Source organism: Prinia subflava, chromosome 22 (assembly GCF_021018805.1).
Source record: "Prinia subflava isolate CZ2003 ecotype Zambia chromosome 22, Cam_Psub_1.2, whole genome shotgun sequence".
Lineage (NCBI taxonomy): Eukaryota > Metazoa > Chordata > Aves > Passeriformes > Cisticolidae > Prinia > Prinia subflava.
In genome coordinates this window covers 2,714,896-2,735,500 of record NC_086268.1, presented here as the reverse complement: position 1 = coordinate 2,735,500, position 20,605 = coordinate 2,714,896, and the positions used below count along the sequence as shown (strand labels likewise).

The 20,605-nt window shown below is 58.7% G+C and overlaps 2 protein-coding genes across 2 annotated transcripts in view; both read right to left on the bottom strand.

Annotated features, from left to right (window-relative positions):
- Window positions 1-893: 893 nt before the first annotated feature.
- Window positions 894-4,473, bottom strand: SC5D (sterol-C5-desaturase). Its single transcript, XM_063418076.1, has 5 exons — window positions 4,326-4,473; window positions 3,531-3,748; window positions 2,914-3,046; window positions 2,383-2,483; window positions 894-2,124 (listed from the first exon to the last, which is right to left on the bottom strand). The coding sequence occupies exons 2-5, from the start codon at window positions 3,738-3,740 to the stop codon at window positions 1,660-1,662; spliced, it is 909 nt and encodes a 302-aa protein (XP_063274146.1). The 5' UTR covers window positions 3,741-3,748; window positions 4,326-4,473; the 3' UTR covers window positions 894-1,659.
- Window positions 4,474-5,322: 849 nt separating this feature from the next.
- TECTA (tectorin alpha) overlaps window positions 5,323-20,605 on the bottom strand; it is a 44,922-nt gene continuing 29,639 nt past the window's right edge. The window contains 18 exon segments of the mRNA XM_063417634.1: window positions 5,323-7,965; window positions 8,368-8,484; window positions 8,610-8,697; window positions 8,996-9,158; window positions 9,623-9,871; window positions 9,992-10,155; window positions 10,451-10,653; window positions 11,014-11,124; window positions 11,243-11,523; window positions 11,621-11,907; window positions 12,130-12,513; window positions 13,302-13,501; window positions 14,142-14,703; window positions 15,423-16,033; window positions 16,704-17,277; window positions 17,653-18,245; window positions 18,755-19,325; window positions 19,592-20,004. Coding sequence (XP_063273704.1) covers window positions 7,865-7,965; window positions 8,368-8,484; window positions 8,610-8,697; window positions 8,996-9,158; window positions 9,623-9,871; window positions 9,992-10,155; window positions 10,451-10,653; window positions 11,014-11,124; window positions 11,243-11,523; window positions 11,621-11,907; window positions 12,130-12,513; window positions 13,302-13,501; window positions 14,142-14,703; window positions 15,423-16,033; window positions 16,704-17,277; window positions 17,653-18,245; window positions 18,755-19,325; window positions 19,592-20,004 — 5,672 coding nt within the window. The 3' untranslated portion in view covers window positions 5,323-7,864.

The window sequence follows — 20,605 nt, the reverse complement described above, 5'->3', positions numbered from 1 at the left end:
AGGGGAGCAGAGCCAGAGCTGCTGCTCTCGGTGCTACAGTGCCAAGGCCACCAGCAGGACACGTCCTGTGCCCAGGCTGTGGGTGCTGCAGATCCATCCCGCTGGGAATGGCAGGGCTCCAGCAGTGGGAGGCTGCACTGGGCACCAGCAGTGAGGTAATTTCATCCTAGGGCTTTACTGCCCTGCAAGGACCCAGCTGCCGAGGGTCACTGTCTGTCCTGAAGCTGCCAGGATGGGGTGCCCAGGCGTTAGGCTCAGCTGAGGTGGAAGGACGGGGTGATGAGAAGTCTGGGGCTTTTCCCAAGGCTCTCACATGGACTGGAAACCAGGCTGGCCAAGGCCTGTGGTGTTGTCACCGTGTTGGACCTGGGCTGTGCCTCCACCCCAGGCACTGCTCCAGGCCCCAGGTTAATCAGCAAACACAGGTCAGGGGTCCTGTGCACATGGGGAGAGCAAGCTGGGCAAGGGGAAAAGGTGAAGGCAGAGCGTGACTGTGCTGGCAGGACACGGGACAGGTGTCCCTTGTGCTCCCCAGGTGCCACAGTTGTGCTGGTGTGGCCTCGGGCCATACCCTGCCTGGGGACAGCTGAGGAGCAGAGGGGCTGTCACCACAGCAAGGGACTCAAAGAAGGGCCTCCATCCCCAGCAGGGCTCCAGAGACTGGTGAAACTGGGAGGTGTCACTGTGCAGGGACGTGGTTACCCCTAAGGAGGTTTGGGGCACTGGAGGTGGCTCTGGCCACTCTGTATTTTGCCCATCTTCTGCTGTTTTGGCCCAAATTTGCTGCCAGCACAGCACGGGTCTGTGACAAGCCCCTCATGGGTGCTGTAGGGCAGAAATAGGCTGCCCCAGGAGACCTTGCATGAGCCAGGGAGAAGGGACCAAACAGCAGCCAAGTTGGCAATCGCGATTTATTGAACATGGGCCAACCCCAGAGGTGGGGTGACCAGATTTCAGCAGGAAAAACACAAGCCCTTAAGGGGGGAAGCTGGCCACGAACCCTTGAGTGAGGAGCAGCCCCTGCCCCTCACATCTGGGTGCCTGTTCCTCCTCCCTTCCCCCCTCAGTGTTCTCAGGGAGCTCCAGAGACCCACGAGACTCAGCACACCTCTGTGCTACAGGCACGATCTTTCCATGGGACATCCCCGGGCGAGAGGGAGGAGGTTGAGTGCAAGAAGTGCCACCAAGGGAGCCATCAGAAGAAGCCACACCACCTCCAAAAGGTAAGGTTTTTTTCCAAAATACAGCTCGTCCCGATGGACACCGTGATGGGAACAAGGAATTGTTGACAAAGGGGCGCAGCAGTGGAACAAAGACCCTGCCACGAGTCACGTTAATTTGTGCCATGTTACTGTTCTATCTGTGCCATGTTATTCTTCATGTAAAGCATCAGCACAGCACTAAAGCAGCGCAGGGACCTTAGCAGAGATCCAGAGGGAGCCGGGAGGGGAAGCAGTAGGAAAACCAGGGCAGATCTGTGGTGGTGGAGCAAGGCCAACACTGCCTTGGGACCGGGGCAGGTCAGGTGTTCACCAACAATCACCCCCACGCTGGTCACATCATCAGGGACAGGGGCTCTTTGTCCATGGAAAACAGTCTTGAGTGGCTGGTGAGGAACGGGACAAGATCCACCAGGGAAGGGACACACCTGGAGGAAGCCTACTCAGTCTTGGAGGCCACAACACCGTTGGATGCTCCTGGCTCTTTCTTGGAGGCCACGACGCCGTTGGACGCTCCCGGCTCTTTCTCTCGGAGCTTGCGCAGGTAATCGTGGGGGCCTTTGCCCTCGAAGGATGTGGGGCTCTTGTAAGAGCCTCCAATCTTGTCCCAGAGGGTGAAATACTGCCCGTAGTTGTAGTCAAAGTACAGGTGGTGGTCGGTGTGGTGGGCAGAGCCGTTGATGACGTGCCGCAGCAGCCGCGGCACGCGGTAGTCGCCGTCGTGGATGGAGATGGTCCAGACGTTGACGAAGATGTAGAGGCCCAGGTAGGTGACTTTGTGCAGGGGGAACAGGAAGGGGTACACGTGGTAGGGCAGGCTCTGCATGAAGCCATCCACGGGGTGGAAGGCGTGGCTGGCAAAGGGCGTGGCGATCTTCCACAGGTGGTGGGGCTTGTGGAAGCGCTGCGGGGACAGGGGGCTGTCAGCTGGGGTGGGCCCTTTCAGAGGCTCCTCCAGCCAGATTCGTGGCCCCAAGGGATGCTGTGTGGGCCATCAGCACCCAAACTGAGAGGGGGACATGTGCCCTAAAGGGTTTTCCTCTCCCATCACACGGTGACAGCCACTCCCACCCAAGCACGCATTCCCTGGGAGGAGCAGCTTGGAAATGTCACCAAAGCAGGACAAGGACTCTTGTCCAGAGCCCCCTGTCCTGTCCCATACCTTATAGAACAGCTTGTGGTGGAGACCACGGTGTATCCAGTAGATGCCCATGTCAGTGAAGAAGAGGAAGGACAGCATGCTGAGGAAGACACCAGACCAGCCTGGGTGGGGGGACAGGGTTGTTAGAGGTGGCCCATGTGAGGCTCTGAGGCTGTGAGGGTCTCCACAGTGGTGCTTGTGGTGGGAGACACATCTGAGTCATGCCAGGGTCTGCCCCATTGAGGTGAGAGCGTCGGGCTGTCCCCTGTGACTCAGGGACTGTGAGTCAGGTGCTGTTTCACTGGGAGCCACGCCCAGGGAAGGGAGGGATCCCTTCTGTGGAGGGTGGAGAGTGTCAGGCAGGGGGACATGACCCTGAGTGAGGGCACGTGGATGCCTTTCCTAAAGAGAACTTGGGTTTGTGACAGCCTGGGACAGCAGCTACCCAGGAGGATCTCTTGGGGTTTTTATGGAGAGAGATGGGGGCTGAGGGAGGTGACCCAGGTGGGGAGAGGACAGTGCTGTGGCTGGGGGTGCAGGGAGGTCACTCACCATACGGGGAATCCTCGATGTTGTCGTAGAGTTTGCTGTAGCCCCGCACCTCGGCGAAGAACAGGGCGACGGTGGGGACGCTGATCCAGGGCAGGGAGCGCAGGGCATAGGAGATCTCCCGGCTCACCTGGTTCTGTGGGGTGTGGCAACAGGGGTCAGGGGCACAGGGGACATCTCCTGGCTTGACTGGTTCTGTGGGGTGTGTCAAGATGGGTCAGGGGCACAGGGGACATCTCCTGGCTTGACTGGTTCTGTGGGGTGTGGCAAGAGGGGTCAGGGTTCACCTGGTTCTGCGGGATGTGGCAAGAGGGGTCAGGGGCACAGGGGACATCTGAGAGCCCCAGTGCCCCTCACAAGGCTGGGAGAGCTGGCGTCTTGGCCACCCCTTTGTCGTGGCATCTGTGCCATGGTGTGGGGCACGCCAGGTGTTGGGTTTAGTGGGTTGTGGCACTTGCTTCTAGTCAGGGACGATCAAAGGCAACAGCAGGCTGAGAGGGGTGGATGGGACAGCGGGGACAGCCCGTGCCACAACACTGGCAGGTGACACTTGGAACGGACAAGAGGATGGGGACACTGCCATGCAGGACCTGGCTGAGGAGTCAGCAAGGTGCACCCACCTCCAGGAACTGGGGATGTTTCTTGAGCTCGTGGTCGAAGATGAAGTAGTAGCTGAGGGTGCCGAAGAGCAGGTAGAGGGCGAGGGCCCCCAGGTTGGTGATGACGAAGAGGCTGAGGAGCTGGCGGCACGGCTCGCCCTCGGGCCACCCCGCCGGGTACACGTAGGGTGTCAGGAGGTGCCGGTCCGCGGCTTCCAGGACCAGATCCATGGTGGCTCCTGCAGGAAAAACGTTTGGTGTGACTGCTCAGGGATGTCCCTCCCCAGCGCCACAGGGGCAGGGTGCCCGCCAGGCTGTGGGCAGGGGGTGGCAGCGCTGGGATGTTGTCTGGATCACCTTAGCTGGGACTGGGAAGCGAGTCTGCGACGAGCAGGCTGTGGGTGTAAAGCACAGGGGAGGGGACTGGCCTAAATCTGCTCTGTTGCCGTGGGAGGTGGCACTTATGGCAGGGGACAGCGGCTGTGGGTGGCAGCGGGTCTGGGGTGCGAACTCCCTTTGGGGGCAGCACATGGGGGGCCGGGCTCCGCTCCGTGCCCTGCGGGGCGATTCCCGCAGCGCTCCCCGGGCAGGGTGGGTGGCCAAGGGGGGGTCACTCTGTCACTGTGTCCGGGAGCCGCAGGTGGCACGGCCAGCGGCGGGGACGGAAGCGCGGGGCGCTGGAAATGGGGAAGGTGACGCTCGCGGGGAGCGCAGCGGGGGCCCTGCCGGCGGTGTCCCTCCCTCCGTGCCCCCCAGCCCGGTACCCCCCAGCCCGGTACCCCCCAGCCCGGTACCCCAAACCCCGCATCCCGTTACCTGCCCGGGGTCCCGGCGCGGCGCGGGGCGGGGGCGGGGCGGGGGCGGGGCCGCGCGGTAGCGCCACGTGACGTCACCGGCGAGGAGCTCGCGCCACCTCGGGCGGTGACGTCAGGGACAGAAAGGGGCGTGGTCATGGGCTGGGGGCGGAGTCACATGATGGAGCGGAGTCACGGCGGGGGGCGGGGTCACGGCTGGGGGCGGAGTCACGACAGGGGCGTGTCCCGGTGGGGGTGTGCCCAGGATTGGGCGTGGCAATGAATGGGGCGTGGCCATGGGTGGGCGTGTCCGGGGCGGGGCGTGTTGACGTCAGCGGTCCGGCCCCGGTCCCTCCCCGGTCGCTCCCCGGTCTCTCCCCGGTCCTTCCCCGGTCCCTCCCCGGTCGCTCCCCGGTCTCTCCCCGGTCTCTCCCCGGTCCCTCCCCGGTCGCTCCCCGGTCCCTCCCCGGTCTCTCCCCGGTCGCTCCCCGGTCGCTCCCCGGTCCCTCCCCGGTCCCTCCCCGGTCTCTCCCCGGTCGCTCCCCGGTCCCTCCCTGGTCTCTCCCCGGTCCCTCCGAGCGCTGCCCGAGGGGGAATTCTGCCCTCTCCGGGCCCTTTCCCCGCTGTCCCCTCGGTGGCGATGGCGGGGGGACATCCCTGGTGGCAGTTTGGGTTGGGAGGGACCCTAAGGACCCTCCGGTTTCACCCTATACAGGGCAGGGACACCTTTCACTGTCCCGGGGTGCTCCCAGCCCAGTCCCGCCCGGCCTTGAACATTTCCAAAGAGCCGGGGCAGCCGCAGCTTCTCTGGGCACTCTGTGCTTCCCCACCCTCGCAGTTTGCAACCCTTTTTCTTTTAATTATTGTTTTTTATTCCATTCCCCCCGCGGTTTCCTGTGCAGCAGCTTGTGCTCAGTCTCCAGCCCCACCTCCTCTCTGCCACTCCCATTTCCCTGAGTTTTCCCCTGAGTTCTTCCCTGAGTTTTCTCCAGGTAACACAACTCTTTTCCTCTTTTCAGGTCACACCTTTCCACCTCTCCAGGGCCTGGGTGAGGGCTCCAGCAGAGAAGCACAGCAAGGGTTTTGCTCCCATCATTTTTCTTGCTTGTTCTCTACCCAAATTCCTGCATCCAAGGGAATCTCCTGCTTGCACAGCTCTGGGAATGCTTTTAGCTGGAAAGGTCTGTAACTCTGTTTTCTTGTGAAGTTCTACTATAGCAAATGTGGGAGGGAGGGGTGGGGGGATTCACCAAACTGTATTTCTGACATTGCCTCAGCCACCAAAAGTACAGAATTTTTCCCAACATGAGCAGAAATTGTATCCCCCAAGCTTATTTTTATTAAGATACAGTCAATTCTTTTGATTGTTTCCCAGTGGAACTTAAGGGAAACTTCAGAATATAAAAGTCAGCCCAGAAGATTATACTTTGTTGAAGTTATAGACATTAAAACTGGATATTATTTTGTAGAAACACTGATTTATAAAGAAACTTGAGTCCCTTTTATTATTTACGAGCTGCTGGTGTCAGAAATACAGACAAGTGTAGGACAGAGACAAGGGGGAAAACTATTTCCAGTGGGGCTTTTTGTCAAGGCAGCTGAATAAAAAAGTTATATCTTGACCTAAAGTAATTTTCACTAGTAAAGGTGTAGTTATTCCTGTAGTAACCATGCTTACAAATGGAATTTTAACCCCCAAAAATCATCACCAAGTCCCTGTAGCCACTTTATTTTAGAGGCAGCACAAGCTGTTCCACTTGGCTTTAAACCTTGAGCTCTTTTAAAATCTCTGCAGTGCTTTAAAGTCCCCATCAATAAACAAAAAACCAAATACCAGGGTGGGCTGGATGGTGCAGGGACTCTGGGGGGTATTTTAGGATGTTTTTCTGTGCTCATCTCTCCAGTTCATTAATTAATGCCGAGATAGGGGTGGGAGACACGGCCCGGGACAGGAGGAGGCAAAGAGAGACTGGAAGAGGAGATGGGAGACCTGGAGAGCAAAGAGGGAGGTGCAGAGGGCACAGAGGCAGAGAGAGCAGAGAGAAAATACCGGGAGAGAGAGGGCAAAGAGGAACAAAGAGCAAAAGGACCAAGGCAGAGAGGCAGAGGGACCGAGCCCAGCTGGGAGCAAGCCCAGAGAGGGGGCAGAGAGCAGGGACAGGAAAGGGATGGCAAAAAGGCACAGAGAGGGCAGAGGCAGACAGGGAGAGACAGGCTGGGAACAGAGAGCAAAGAGGCACAGAGATGGGGGAAGGAGGCAGTCACAGGCAGAAAAGAGGCGTGAAGGAGAGAATTCAGAGCTAACCCACACACAGAGGGCACAGAGAGGAGCTGAGAGGCAGCAAACAAGCAGAGCAGAGTTCAGGACATTCTATTACCCACCTCTTGTCTTGAGGCAAGGGAAACAGCTGCCCTCCTGCCCCAGAACCCAAATCTCCTCTGCTCCTTCTGCCCTACATCCCTGCCAACCCCATGGCAAACCTGCCAGACCCACACTCCAGCCCCATCCCATGCCCTCAGCTCTGGTGTGCCCCAGCCTGGCACCCCAAAACTCCCTGTCCATCCCTCCCAGGGACTCTCTGCAGCCTTGGTGTCCCTCCAGGCCCTGCTGCTGCTCCCCGTCCTCGCCCCCATCACACAGGACCCGGTGCTTACGAAGGATTACAACACTTTTTATTCCCACGCAGCCGTTTCACAGAGTACAAACACGAGACGAGACACCAACACAGACAGACCCCCCACACCCACCAGCACCCCAAGGCTGCTCCCCACTCTTTCACCTGGCACCCAATGCTGCCCTGTGCCCGCAGACCCCAACCCTGCTCTGACCTCACCCCTTGCACACCACGCAAACACGGCAGGGAATTTCATCCCTCCTTCCTCTGACTCTTGTTCCTGCCCACCAGAAAGCACCTCTTCCCAATTATTGGCACAGCACAGTGCCTGGATTTCCAGACCCCCATGGATGAGTTTGGCTCCCTGACCCAAATCTCAGCACCACCTCTGCTCTGCAGAGTCAGAGGGTGACACGGTCCCAAGGTGTCACAGCATCCAGTGATGGCAGTGCACTGCTCTGGCCATGACCTGTGGCCCAACACCGACCTCTGCTTGAGTTTGTGAGCTCGTAAGACCCTGGTGGCAGCTCCCAAGGACAGTGGAGACCTGCGGCTGTCCATGTGAGGGGACAGCACGTGCTCCATCCACACTACCAACAGTGGTGTGGGCCACCTCCAGTGCACCCCTCAAGGGAGAGCCTGGGGAAAAGCTGCAAAACCCTTCCTTGAGTCCACATCAATGATGGAAAGCTGTAAGAAAACCCCCAAACCCCAGTCCCTGCTGGCGTACATCCTGCTCAGTCTTGCCGTTGCTGCCGCTGTGCCGGCTGCACGTCACCTTCACGTCGGGGTCTGCGTCCCAGCTCTGTGCAGGTCACATCCCTTTGCCTCCTCGCAGCATGGCCGGGTGGGCAGCAGTGTGGCCACGGCGTGGGGGGCTGTCTCCTACCCTACAAAGACTCGGGCTGACGCGAGAACAGTTTTTGGCTGGGCGGCGGGGCCGCGCCTACGAGGTCAGGTGCCGCGGGGCTGAGCGCAGCCACAGCCACAGCTGGGCCACCACCAGGAGGGTCACTCGGGCTCGGTGCTCCCCTGAAGAGCTCGAGGCTGCCAACACAACAAGATCCACGTCAGCTGGGGCTCTGGCACACACGCAGTGGGTGCCTCCCTCCCAGATGCCCCTCAAATCATGCCGGGCTGGTGCCCACCCAAATGCCCGACCTCATTGCTGGGCCCCCAGACTCTGCCCATGGCATTTATTCTACCCTGCCCTGTGCCATGCAGGTACCATCACCTGCAGCTGCCTGGCAGCCCTTCAGAACCTGCCAGCAGTGCCCTCACAGCCCTCAGGTGACAGGGACAGTGCACATCTGGCTCCCTGCCCTCCACACCCCTTCTGTCTGCAGCACCCCACACGTCCCAGCCCCCTTCCCCACACTGCTCGCCCCACAGCCCCTCGGTTTGGGGGTGGCCGGCCCCTGCTGTGCCCACCCCGACCCTGGTACTTGCCCCTGCAGCTCTTGCCGTCCCCTTGCAGTGTCCCTGTCACACAGCTGCACAGAGGCCCGTCCGCCCGGCTCGTGCAGATCTGCTCACAGCCTCCGTTGTCCTCGCACCAGTCCGATCCTGCACATAAAAACAGCAAAGGGGGACCTGAGCCATGCTCACACACCCCAGGGCCCTGGTCCTTGGCTGCCTGAGGCTGGGACGGCAGACAAACCCCCCAGCCTTGCCTGGGGTCCCTCACTTACGCTTCCTCCTGATGGGCCCCACTGAGAGGATCTGCTCCTTGGACTCCTCGGCGAAGGCGCTGGCCATCCTCGTGTGCTGAGGGCAGTTCTGTTTGGGGATAAACACCATTCCTGTCACCCTCACCTCTGCCCAGGCCCCCTCTGCGCCCCTCCAGCTGTCCCAGTTCCCAAAAGAACCCTGAAACCAGGCTCAGAGAGCACAGGTCCTGAGGTGACCTGCCCATGCCAGAGCATCTCCTCATGCCTAGAGGGACACACAACCCTCCCATCTCATCCTAAGGCTACATCTGTGGCCACCTCTCCGATGCCACATCAGCAGGGCTCCCTGCACTCTGGAAGAACCCTTCAAATCGAGCATCCCCTCCCTCTGCACCCGCCCCACTCACGATTTTGCAGGAGTATTTCTCGGAGTCACAGAGGGAGACGGCGCAGTGCAGGTGAACCTCGTCGTAGTCCCCGATGAACTTGAAGACGGTGACGTGGAAGCGGCAGGTCAGGGACACCCCGTTCTCCTCTATGCCAATGGTGTTGTCCTTCATGTTTTGGCACCTGTGCAAAGCACTGATGCTCAGCGCCACCCTCCTGTGACTGGGCCCTCCCTCAAGGGGGTCCCTGTCACCCCAGGTCCCACAGTGGGTGCTTAGGCCCTGCCATGGCTTGTCTGGACAAGGGTGTCATGCCCTGCCTCTGTCACCTCTCTCTGGTGTTCCCAACTTCCCAAAATGCCTGTGCCATGATCCATATCCCCCTGTCTCCCACAGTTAAGTGCTGTCCACAGCATCACTGACACAAGGAAAGTGCTTCTCTCTGCACCTGGTATTCTGTCACACCCAGGGCTTCTGGCTATGCCTGCACCGAGCAAATTAACTCCTACTCTAACAACACTGCTCCTCACCCTTTCCAGATTTTGATCAACCCTCTCATCGGCCAAAAGGTCCTTGTCCCAGCTGATGCCACCACCCTCCCAGCACCAACAGACCCCATGAAACCCAGCGGGGCTCGCGCTCGCTCACCCCCCCTCGATGATGAAGTAGCGCAGTTTGTCGTTGCTGTCCCGCGAGGGGGTGGCGTAGCACTTGTTCAGCATCAGGATCAAGTGGTTGGAGTCAGCACCCACCACGAAGACCCCCACGTAGAGCACGTCCCGGGTGGTGAGCACCACCTCGCCCTGCCGGTACGGGTGCTTGTAGGACGAGTTCTTGTACAGGGCCATCTTGGTGGTGAAGCTCCCTTCCTGCGTCGGCACCGTCAGGTTAATTACACTAATGATGGGAAAAAAAAAATACTGGCTCAGTTGGTGGGAAGGTTTTGAACCCCCAAATTGGTGCCTTCTTCAGAGGCAGCACTGCCTCACCCATCTGTGTAACAGGCCCTGCTCCTACCTGAGCATTGGCCGCACGACTGAATCCAGGGAGATCTTGATGTCCAGCTCATAGGCACAGGAAAACTCCACGTTGATGGTCCTGTCCCGGGTGATGATGTTGCCCGTGTTGTTGGCACTCTCGATCCACACTGTGTTCTTGTACACTATGTGAGTGCTGTTGGACTGCAGACGAACACGGGCACTGCTTAATTCCAGATGTCACCGTTTCCCTGCTCCTAATGAGCATCTCTAAATGAGCTGTGTGACAAAGGTCCTGCTGCCCCATCACCTCTGGCATGGTGGGGATTGGAATTACATCCTTGCTCTACAAAACCTTCCTGTGCTCTCCTTGACCCCCAGCCCATTAAAGCACCTCCCAAGCATCACTTGCACCGACCTGCCCCAACCCCAGAGTGGAGCTGGACTGCAGTGGACTGTCCCTCACTCCCAGCCCTGTGTGCCCCATGTCCCAGCTCACCTGCACCAAGTTGCCACAGTTGCCTTTGGTGTTGTTGATCTGGAAGGAGATGAAGTCCTCCCCTTCGATGCCGGGGCAGTGGCGGTCATTGACCCGCACGCCCTCACGCTCAAAGCCCAGCTGGAACAGCTTGCACTTAGAAATGGACACCTCCATTTGGGCAGCCTTGCAGGTCACCTCTGCATCAATGATGTCGTGGGTTGCTGGAGGGGAAGATGACACAACTTCAGATCACCAAAAATGGCCCCTTGGCACTTCTTTCCACCACCAGAAATGGGCTGGGATCATCTCCTGTGGTGTGCTCTGCCCGTCCTACATCCCTGCTACTCAAAGAGCTCCCAAGCCAGAGATGCCCATAATGTGCACCCCAAAAAAGCTGTTCCTGCTCTCTGCTCCCCTCCTGAACTGGTCAGGGAAACCCCTCTTGGCAGAGGTCACAGCCCTCAGCACGTCCCTTCCCAAAGCCCCTGTGGCATAATGGCCCAACGTGCAGCTCGGCACTGACCCCACAGCCAGGTGCAGAGGACTCACTGTTCCCATAGGGCCAGGAGCAGAGGACTCACTGTTCCCATAGGGCGGGGGCTCAATGCAGCCGCACAGCTCCCCGCCGTTGTCCAGCTCGCAGGTGCGGTTGGGGCAGTCGGCGCCCACGCAGGGATCTTCCACCACTCCTGCTAAACAGCACAAGACACAGCACAAACACAACCTTTACCCTCAGACCGTGGGCAGCCACGTCTAGCCCATCTCCCCAGTGGGACACAGCTCCCCTCGAACCAGCCCCAGTTGTCTTACAGCAATTCTCCTTCTCGATCCACTCCGTGCCCAGGATGCCGAAGGTCCGGCAGGCTTCTCCGTAGGCAGCCAGCGAGCCGCACAGCTGGACCTTCTTGTGGTTGTAGCAGCCATCCAGAAAGCAGGACTCGTAAAAGGGCAGCGGGTCCAGGAGGCCGTAGCAGGGCTGGAAGAAGCCTTTCATGTCGGTCAGCTTCAGGCAGTAGCTGTCACTCTGCAGCTCCTGGATCTGCACATTGTCGCAGGAGGCGGCGTACTGCGAGTACTGCAGCTCGTTGCAGCTGTGGGCACCGGACACGTTGTGGGGGCTCCTTTCACGGCCAGCCCTGTTCCCCTTCCCGCTCCCACCTGGCGGGAAAGGGCCGTCTGACCACTCACCTCTTCTGCATGCCGTTGGTTTTCCAGCTCTGTGCCAGCACCACACTGCTGACGGCCGGCTTGCCCCGCAGCGTGGCGTAGTCGTCGGAGCGGTCGCCGTTGAAGTTGCCGCAGAGGCCGCACACCTTGTTCTGCAGCCGCTCCCCGATGGTGATTTTGATGACGTTGAAGCCGTTGTAGCGGATCTGGATGTCGGGGCTGGAGTCGATGACCAGGAAGCCCTCCTGGCTGAAGATCTTGGTGGACAGCCCCGTGACGAAGGGGATGCTCACGAGGCTTCCGTTCACCTGGTGAGAGAGAAGGACACAAAGCTGACATCTCCCCCTTATCCTCTGCCTACAGATGTGGGCCACTCATAAAAGATTCCATGGCTGCTTTCCACTATCCCAGCTGTGAAAACATGGACAGTATGGGGCCCTTGTGGAGATCACTGTGCAGCCTGGACTGCCATCCACCATCCCCACCCAGCCCCACTCTGGAAGGGCCGGACACCCCTGAGGAGACCTCACCTTGACAGTGTTCCTGTCCGTGATGAGGATCTGCTCCTCGTTGATGTAGAAGTACACGGGGGAGATGACGGTGAGGTTGGGCGAGGACCACTTGTCGAAGTTGATGATGAGCTGGAAGGAGAAGTCGGGCAGCTTCTGGCAGATGGTGGAGAGGACGAAGGCGCAGTTGGCAGGGAAGCGGAGGAAGGCGCCGTCGAAGGTGCGGAAGACGCCGCCGCCGGCCGCCAGGCAGAAGGAGCTGCGGGTGCTGAAGCAGCCGCGGACGCCGTTGCGCAGCGCGCACTCCTCGTCCGACTTGCAGTGCCGCGGGTCGCACTGGATCAGGTTGCGCCGGAAGCAGCGGCACCGCCGGGTGCAGTCCCCGCTCCAGAAGAGCTGCTTGGGCTGAAAGAGGGACCCGTCACTGGCTGCCCCGTCAGCCTCTGAGGGTGTCTGGGACAAGGTTTGCACCCCTCCATAACACGGCAAGCAGGAGCAGGAAGCAAGGGCAGAGGAAAGGCTGTAAAAAACACGCTGGCAGCTTGCAGCATCTCTGCTACCCACACTCGTGTTTGCAGTGCTGCCACAACCTCCCTCACCTCTTGTGCACACACAAAGCCACAGTGCTTAATATCCCCTTGGCCTCTCTCTTGCATTCTGCCAGCCACCAACCCATCTGCAAGGAAGCCCAGATGACACCATGCCAATACTGGCTCCTGATGGACCAAAGTCACCTTACCCAGAACAGTTTCACTGGCACAAAATACAACCCACTGTGATATGACCAGTGCTACCAGCACAGCACCCTGCTGCTTCAAACTCCTCAGTGACAGCCAGTAGCTACGAAAAAGCAAATTTCATGTGAAACACTAAAGCTACGATGTGTGAATACCTAGCACAATGTGTTCATACATTATTGGACTTTGGCACTTATCAAAGAGTCTCCTTAGTCACCACCCTTCTCTCCATCCCACCTCCACCAGCTCCCTCCTGTGCCTGACACCCAGGTCACCTTCACTCAATGACTGTATGATGGTGTTTTTGGATAGAAAGACTCCCTTTGCAGCACACCGTGGAAGGACATCCCTCTCCTCTCCAGCCCTGCTGCCAGCCCGTCCTGACTGTCATCCCCACTCAAACTCTGCCCAGAAATATCATCCAGGGGGAGGGAGCAGGCCCCAAGAGCTGCGTACCTCGTAGTATTTGCCGTCAGAGTAGCAGCCACAGTTGTGGGGCAGGATGCAGCTCTTGCCATTGAGGACATAGCCAGGGTCACACTGGCAGCCCTCCACGCAGTAGTGGCTGCAGTCGCTCTTCAGCCGGATGGCGGCACATCGGGGCTGGCACAGGGACACGCAGCTCTCATAGTGGCTGTTGGGGGGACAGCTAACAGCTGAGCAGGGGACAAAACAGACACAGATTAGCTCCACGGACACAACCAACCTGGCTCCCCACCAGCCAGGGACTGATTCAGACCTGTCATGCATGGTGCCAGTCTGTGGCCTCACCACCCCGTGACAGCAGGGCCCCTGAGCCATGAGCTTGCTTGTTAGAAGGGAAAAACGACACAAATTTAATTTTCAGTCTCGTTAGCTAAGACAATTACTTCCCATCCGATTTGCCAGACAGATTGGCTGCCGGGGATGCGTGCGGTGCCCATCCTCAGGAGCCTGATTGAACAGCACATCGTCATCTTATTGACAAGGGGCTGCAGCTTCATTAGAGCACACACTCACTGCTGGCACTGAGGCTGACTGATATAAACCCTGGTTAACAGTGGGAGATGGCTGATGCCTTCTGAGCTTGAGGCTTTCCATTTTCCATCCCTATCCCTTCTGACCTTGAGACTTGCCCTTTTCTATCCCTGCTCCTGCTGTACCACATGCAGTTTGTGACAACTCCAAGAGAATTCTGTGTCCCAGACTTTGCCCACCTCACCCAGCAAGCGTGGCAGGGACTGGCTGCCAGGCCATTGGCGTCCCTGTCCCAGGCACCCCAGGAAAAGAAGGACCTGGGGACAGGGTGGCACTTACAGCACGAGGTGAAGTTCCTCCAGCCAGTGATGGCAATGCCCTGAGTCTGGCACGTGCTGGCGTAGTTCTGCAGCCAGCTGCACGCTGTCTGCATGGCCCCCCCATCCACGCAGGTGTCAAAAAGGCAATTCTTGTAGAAGAAGCCGGGGTTGATCTTGCTGTGGCACTTGGCGAAGACCCCGCTCTGGCTGGGGATGAGGCTGCAGAGCTGCTGGGGCTTCCAGAACCCTTCCACCTTGCCGCAGGCCGGGCAGCGGTCGCCGCAGCCCACGCGGCAGAACGCGTCCCGCTTGGCCCAGCTCTGCACAAAGTCACCGATGCTGGCGGCCGGCGTCCCCGCCGCGGCCACCAGGTCGTCCTCGGGGTTGCCGTTGTAGCGGCCGCAGAGGCCGTAGGTGAGGTTCTGGAAGGCCCTCGGGATGGTGACGGACAGGAAGGTCTTCCAGTCGTACACCACCTTCAGCCCGAAGTCGGTCTCCACCACGATGTGGAAACCGAAGGCGAAGATGTTCACCTTGCCTTGGCCCAGCTTCAGGGGCAGGTAGAGGCGCTCGTCGTTGACCTGCGGGGAGGAAACGGGGCACGTCGTGAGGAGGATGAGGGTGGGAGCTTCCACAGAAGGACACAAATAAAGGCAGAGAAAGATCCCTGCTGGCCTCACCTCCACACCCAAAACAAGGCAGCCAAAACAGAAACCTGTTGGAATTCTGAAAACTTAGATTTAAGATTTTAGTATGTACTGATATGTGTGAGTTAAGATGGAGGGCTTTAGCTGTTGTTTAAGTCTTTTTTCTTTACTTTCTTCTTTTTTTTTCATTGGATTAAGTAGTTTTCTGTAATTAAGTGAAAAAGGTCTGCATTGCAAGACACAAGTGGTCATTATTTGGTCAAAAGCATAAATAATAGAAGTATCACCTTGTTATTAGGTAATTATCGCTAAAATAACCTTAAAAAGAGCTAAAAATACTCTATTTTACCTCATTTCTCTAGCTTGCTAGATTGAGCTCACAGCTTGTAAGTTTGTAAATAAATAAGAAATATTAAACATCCAAGTCCAAACTCGAACCTGCATTTCCCATGTATTAGTCATCCTAACCTTAACAGAAGAAAAAAAAAGAGGAAACCCTCTCCAAAAGCTGGAGCCTGGCAGCACCCTAGGATGAGCCCAAGCATGACCTGGAAAACCTTGCAAGCTCTAAGTCCTCATCTCTAGGGTTTTGCTCCACAGTTTGAGGGTCACACCTGCAGAAATAATCACAGCCCTCACGGCCCTGCACTCACCAGCACGGTGTATTTGTAGGCGCGGTGGATGACGATGTTGTAATTAAAGACCTCCACTTCGACCTGCTTCACCCACAGGGCCAGGGAGGTGTCCCGGTCCTCGTTCTTGGCCGTGACAGTGAACGCCGGGAACGTGTCCGAGCGCTCCACCCTGGGCCGGGAGATGGTGGTGCACAGCACCAGCTCACAGCTGCTCTGGAAGTCGAAGGAGTAGCCATCAAAAGTCAGGTAGTGCCCGTAGCCCGAGATGATGCAGGAGGCGTCGGTGCGGACGTGGCAGTAGTAGAGGCCGTTCTCCTCCAGGCAGTACTCGTCGTCCTTGCAGGACACGTTCTCGCAGTACACGCTGTTGTCTGAGCCGTTGCAGTAGCACAGGAAGTGGCAGGAGATGTCCATCCAGAAGGTCTGGTTGGTGGCCAGCTGCCGGCCCTCGAAGTTGCAGCCGCACTCGCGGCGCGGGATGCAGCGGGTGCCGCGCAGGGCGAAGCCCTCGTCGCACTGGCAGCCCTCCGAGCAGGTGTCCCTGCACACGGGGCCCGAGGCCAGGCTCTCGCAGGTCTCCACGCAGCTCATGCACTCCTCGAAGTGGCTGTTCTCCGGGCAGGAGAGAGCTGCAGGGTTGTGAAACGCAGACCCTGAGCCCCCAGCACTGACAGCACGGGGTGAGGAACGGGCAAAAAGCGGGTGGTGAAGGATTCAGGGGAAAAGGGGAAACAGTCCCAGCATCTTGAGGCTACTGGCTCATCCCATTCCCTTTGCAACCCCTTCACCCCCCTCACATCTCAACCCTGTCCTGCCATGTGCCACACATCACCTTCTCCTGTTATTTCCCAAACAAACACCTCCCTGAAGCCTCTGAGGCAGAGACAGGCACAGCCTTTTCACCATCTACTTTACACTCAGGATTTGTCACATTTGCTTCTGAATTACGAATGTCCTCCCATCCGCGGCAAGTTTACAGCGACAGCTAAAAACCAGTGTTATTCAAATTATCCTCTGGTGGTGGCGTACGGCACCGCCAGACACCATCTGTGGCTCAGGGACGCTCCTACAGCGCACCATAAAACTTCTGCTGCCTCCTGAAATGCCACCCTGAAACCGCTTCCCTGTGAAATCTGTCTCTGCTGGCACCAGGAACTCTGAGATTCCAGCATCCCGCACGAAAAGCTGCTCCTCCTCTGCATGCCCACAAATCCCCAACAAAAAGACTCTGCCTGGGTTTGGTGGGTTCTAAACTCCCTCCTCCCCACCCTGGGCGATGAAGAGCTTGGGTGCACTCACGGCAGAAGCTGTGGCTCCTCCACTGGCCGATGTCCACCTCGGCGTTCTTGCAGGCGCTGGCGTAGCGTGCCACCGAGTCACACAGCTCCGACACGTTGCCCCCGCTCTGGCACAGGCGGAAAAGGCATGTCCTGTAGTAGGCCGAGACGTTGACCACGCTGTGACACTCCAGGAAGGAGCTGTTGGTGGGGTCGTTGATGATGCCGCAGCTGGAGCGGCTCCTGTAGGACTTGAGCAGCTCCGAGTCGTTGTTGCAAGCCATGAGCAGGTCCCCACACTCGCCATTGCAGATCTCATCGAAGGTGGTCCAGCTCTCCAGGAAGAGCTCCAGGTTGTCCGTGAACTTGCCCTTGGGCAGGTAGAACTCGTCAGTGGCGTTGTCGTTGAAGAGGCCGCAGAGGCCCCCGGTGCAGTTGAAGTAGGAGGTGGAGAGGCGGATCTCCAGGAGGCCGGAGTCATAGTAGCTGATGGCCAGGAGCCCCTCGGACTCCATCACGGTGCTGTTGTCAGTCCGGTAGATTTCCAGGCGCCCCGAGGGGTGGAAATAGGGCAGCTCCACGTCATAACCATTCACCTGCAAGGAACAAGGTGGAGAGGCTTCAGGGAGGGTGATGTGGCTTTGCCCAACCACACTGTGCACATTAAACACTCCCTGACCCAGACCCACCCTCCAAGGCCCAGAGCCTCCTCTGACTGAGAGCATACAGCTGTATCTTTGTTTTTTGCCCTACAAAAAGCAATTTTTCTTCCAGGGAAATAGCGAGTTGCTGGAGAAGGGGGAGGCAGGAAAGCCTCCTCAGCAAACAGAAGGAGCAGTGCTGTGGCAACAACTTCACAGCACCCAAAGGGCCCCCACGTGATGGTTCAAGCCACAGACCCATAAGCTCTTCTCCACTGGATCACACCACAAGCCACCACCTCCCAGGCTGTCCCTGGGCAGCACTTTTACCTTGATGTCTGACAGCCTGGTGCCTCCAATCTTCACCTCTTGGCCGGCTGCTTGGACACGCACGACGCGCGGCCCGTTGGGAGCGGACCCGGCCTTCTTCTGGTTGATGTCCACCTCGATGAAGTCTGGCCTCTCTGGGCAGGTCTTGAGAAGCGTGTAGGACTGTTCCAGCGGGTAGGGGAAGGCGATGCCATCGAAGGTCTGCAACACCTGGTCCTGCCCCACCAAACACACGGTCTCCCTCTTTGGGTAGCACCCCCGGTAGCCGTTCTCGATGGTGCAGATCTCCCCCTCGGGGCAGGTGGTATTGAAGCACCTGGCCTCCCCGCCGGCCTCGCAGTGGCACTGCACGGTGCAGTCTGGTGACGCCCAGAAGGACTCCCCGACGGGGAAGTAGCGGCCGTTCACGTCGCAGCCGCAGCCCTGCACGGGCACGCAGCGGTCGGCGCTGAGGACGTGGCCCTCGGGACACTCGCAGCTCTCGGTGCAGGGGGAGGTGCAGGCCAGCGGGGCCGTGAGGTCTGAGCAGGTGGCAGGGCAGCTGCTGGCACACACCGAGTACTGGCTGAGCTCCGGGCACTGCACGGCCGCTGCTGTGGGCGCAGAGGGGTGACAAACAGAAGGGCCATGTTACAGCACGGCTCAGGGTCAGCTGCCACCTTCTCGCTGACCACGGCAGAGACAACACGGAGTGAGAGACCCGTGAACCCCTCAGTGGTAGGAGTGCCCCCTCCATTTCCCAACCAGGCCTCCCTGGTCAGTCCTGGGCTTCTCCAAAATAGCCCCGGAGCCACTGAGCTGCCCACAGCTATTTAAGGCCACAAGGATGGTGGACTGAGCAACCAGCCCCCATTCCAGTCCAGCCTCCAGCTCTCCTCATGGCAGCTGATGATCTCCAGAGCAATGTGGGGCTCCCACCTCACGCATGACTTGTGCCACACACTTTTGGTGTGACGCCATGGAGAGGAGGGACCAATCAGTTCTCTCCCAACTCCCTCCACTTCAGGCAATTCCCTCCCTTGGATTTCCTCTCCCTCCTGTCACACACCCCTGGGCACACAGGCAAACCCCTGGCATTGCTCCCCTCCTTCCAAACACTCACCGCATCCCGTCTGGCTCCTCCACTCTCCCACCGAGATGCCCAGGGCCTGGCACACCGTGGCATATGCCTGGATGGCCTGGCACAGCCCGGTGCCGTTGTCCTTGGCGCTGCAGAGGTCGTAGACACAGCTGTGGATGAAGGCAGTGGGATCCACGACGGAGCCGCACTCCCAGAGGGGCCCGCCGCTCTTGTTGATGAAGCCGCAGTAGTCGGGGGTGAAATACAGAGCCTCGGTGGCGGGGTCGCAGAGGCTGCAGTTCTCCAGGCAGCCCGTGGAGCACCTGCGCTCGGGGTGTGGCACCCGCCAGCTCTCGCCCAGGTCCGGCACGGACGTGGCCATCCTCCCGTCCGAGCGCAGGACGTCGTCCTCGGGGTCTTTGTTGTAGTTGCCGCACAGCCCGCACGTGGCGTTGATGTACGAGCCCGGCACGGACACGGAGGCGTAGTGCTGTCCATCGTAGGTCACCAGCAGGCCAAAGTCAGTCTCCAGGGCGGTGGACAGGCCGCTTTGGTAGACCTTGATTGCACCCAGTTCCAAGGAGATGGGCAGGGACACCACCAGGTCGTCCACCTGCGGGGACAACACCCAGCAGCTGAGCCAGTGCGTGGAGAAGCAGAGGCCTCGTGCTGGGACACAGACAGGACAGCCCTGTCTTGGGGCAGGGACATGCACAGAGGGACAGCCATTGGTAACCTACAGGCACTTCGTGTCACCCGTGCCCGTTCCCCAGGACACACGAGGCCCAGAAGTGCCATCCCGCACTCTCCAGCACAGTGCTGCTGCCCACCTCAGAGTAGCTGACCTGGCAAGTTCTCCCCTTCCAGCAGAGCTCTTACCTTTGCCTTCCCAAAGCCGCCCCTGGGGAGAACAATCTTGTGCGAGTAGACCTCCACAAAAATATCCCTCAGCCAGGAGACGGAGGAGCCGCCTCGGTTCTCATTCTTGGCCTCCACGTTGAAGTAGGGCAGCTGGGAGCCTGGCCAGCACTGCCTGGCGAGGAGGTAGGAGCAGGAACCCTGGAAGTGAAAGAGGAAGCCGTCGAAGGTGTGGTAATGTGGATCTCCGAACACCACGCAGGTGCTGCTCTCCACCGGCACGCACTGGAAGAATTTGCTCTTGGTCTCACACGCCTCGAAGGGGCCACAGGCCATGTCCTGGCAGAGGATCTCATTGTTGAAGTCCAGGCAGCGGCACTTGGTGGTGCAGTTGGCGTTGTCCCAAAAGATCTCCCCTTGACGGAGAAACTGTCCTAGAAAGACAGAAAGGGAAAAAACCCACGCTACATCACTTCCTGAAACAGAAACGCGCTCTGAGACACCCTCGGGGCGGTCTGCTGGTCCTGTGATGGAGGCCACCACCACCGTGCCCTGCTGTCCTGCTGCTGGGCTTCTCAGCTGCTTTGTTTGTGCAAACTCCCAGCAAGAGCCACTCAGCAAATCCCAAGCTTCATTTCTAACGTGTGGTGCATCCTCTTCGAGTCCTACCCACACCATGAGTCTCTGGAATGCTGCGAGTGCTGTCACAAATCCAAGGTCAGTGCTGCAACACACAGGCTGGAAAACTTGAAGGTCATTCCACGCATTTTGGACGCCCACCACTCTGGTTCTTCTTCAGCATTGCAGGGCACAAGAGGCATTTGTGCTGTTCTCCCAAAGGAAAAGCCCCATTTGGAGGCGGTTTCCAGCACTTTTGCTGCACTGGCACCATCCTCCAGCTCTGCTGCCACTTCCATGGTTCCCCTGCTCACTGAACTCTGCCGGTCAAAAAGTCACTCTGTCATCAGCAGCCCCAGGAGCAATTTACTCGCATTCAGGAAGAGCTCGTAGTAGTTACAACACCAAAGAGCTGTT

Bases quoted from the DNA above. Each gene is read 5' to 3' on its own strand.
- SC5D (XM_063418076.1), bottom strand. From the start codon at position 3,740: ATGGATCTGGTCCTGGAAGCCGCGGACCGGCACCTCCTGACACCCTAC. The intron at 3,047-3,530 runs GTGGGTGCACCT...CACACCCCACAG, and splicing joins AACATCCCCAGTTCCTGGAG to AACCAGGTGAGCCGGGAGAT. The intron at 2,125-2,382 runs GTATGGGACAGG...CTGTCCCCGCAG, and splicing joins ACCACAAGCTGTTCTATAAG to CGCTTCCACAAGCCCCACCA.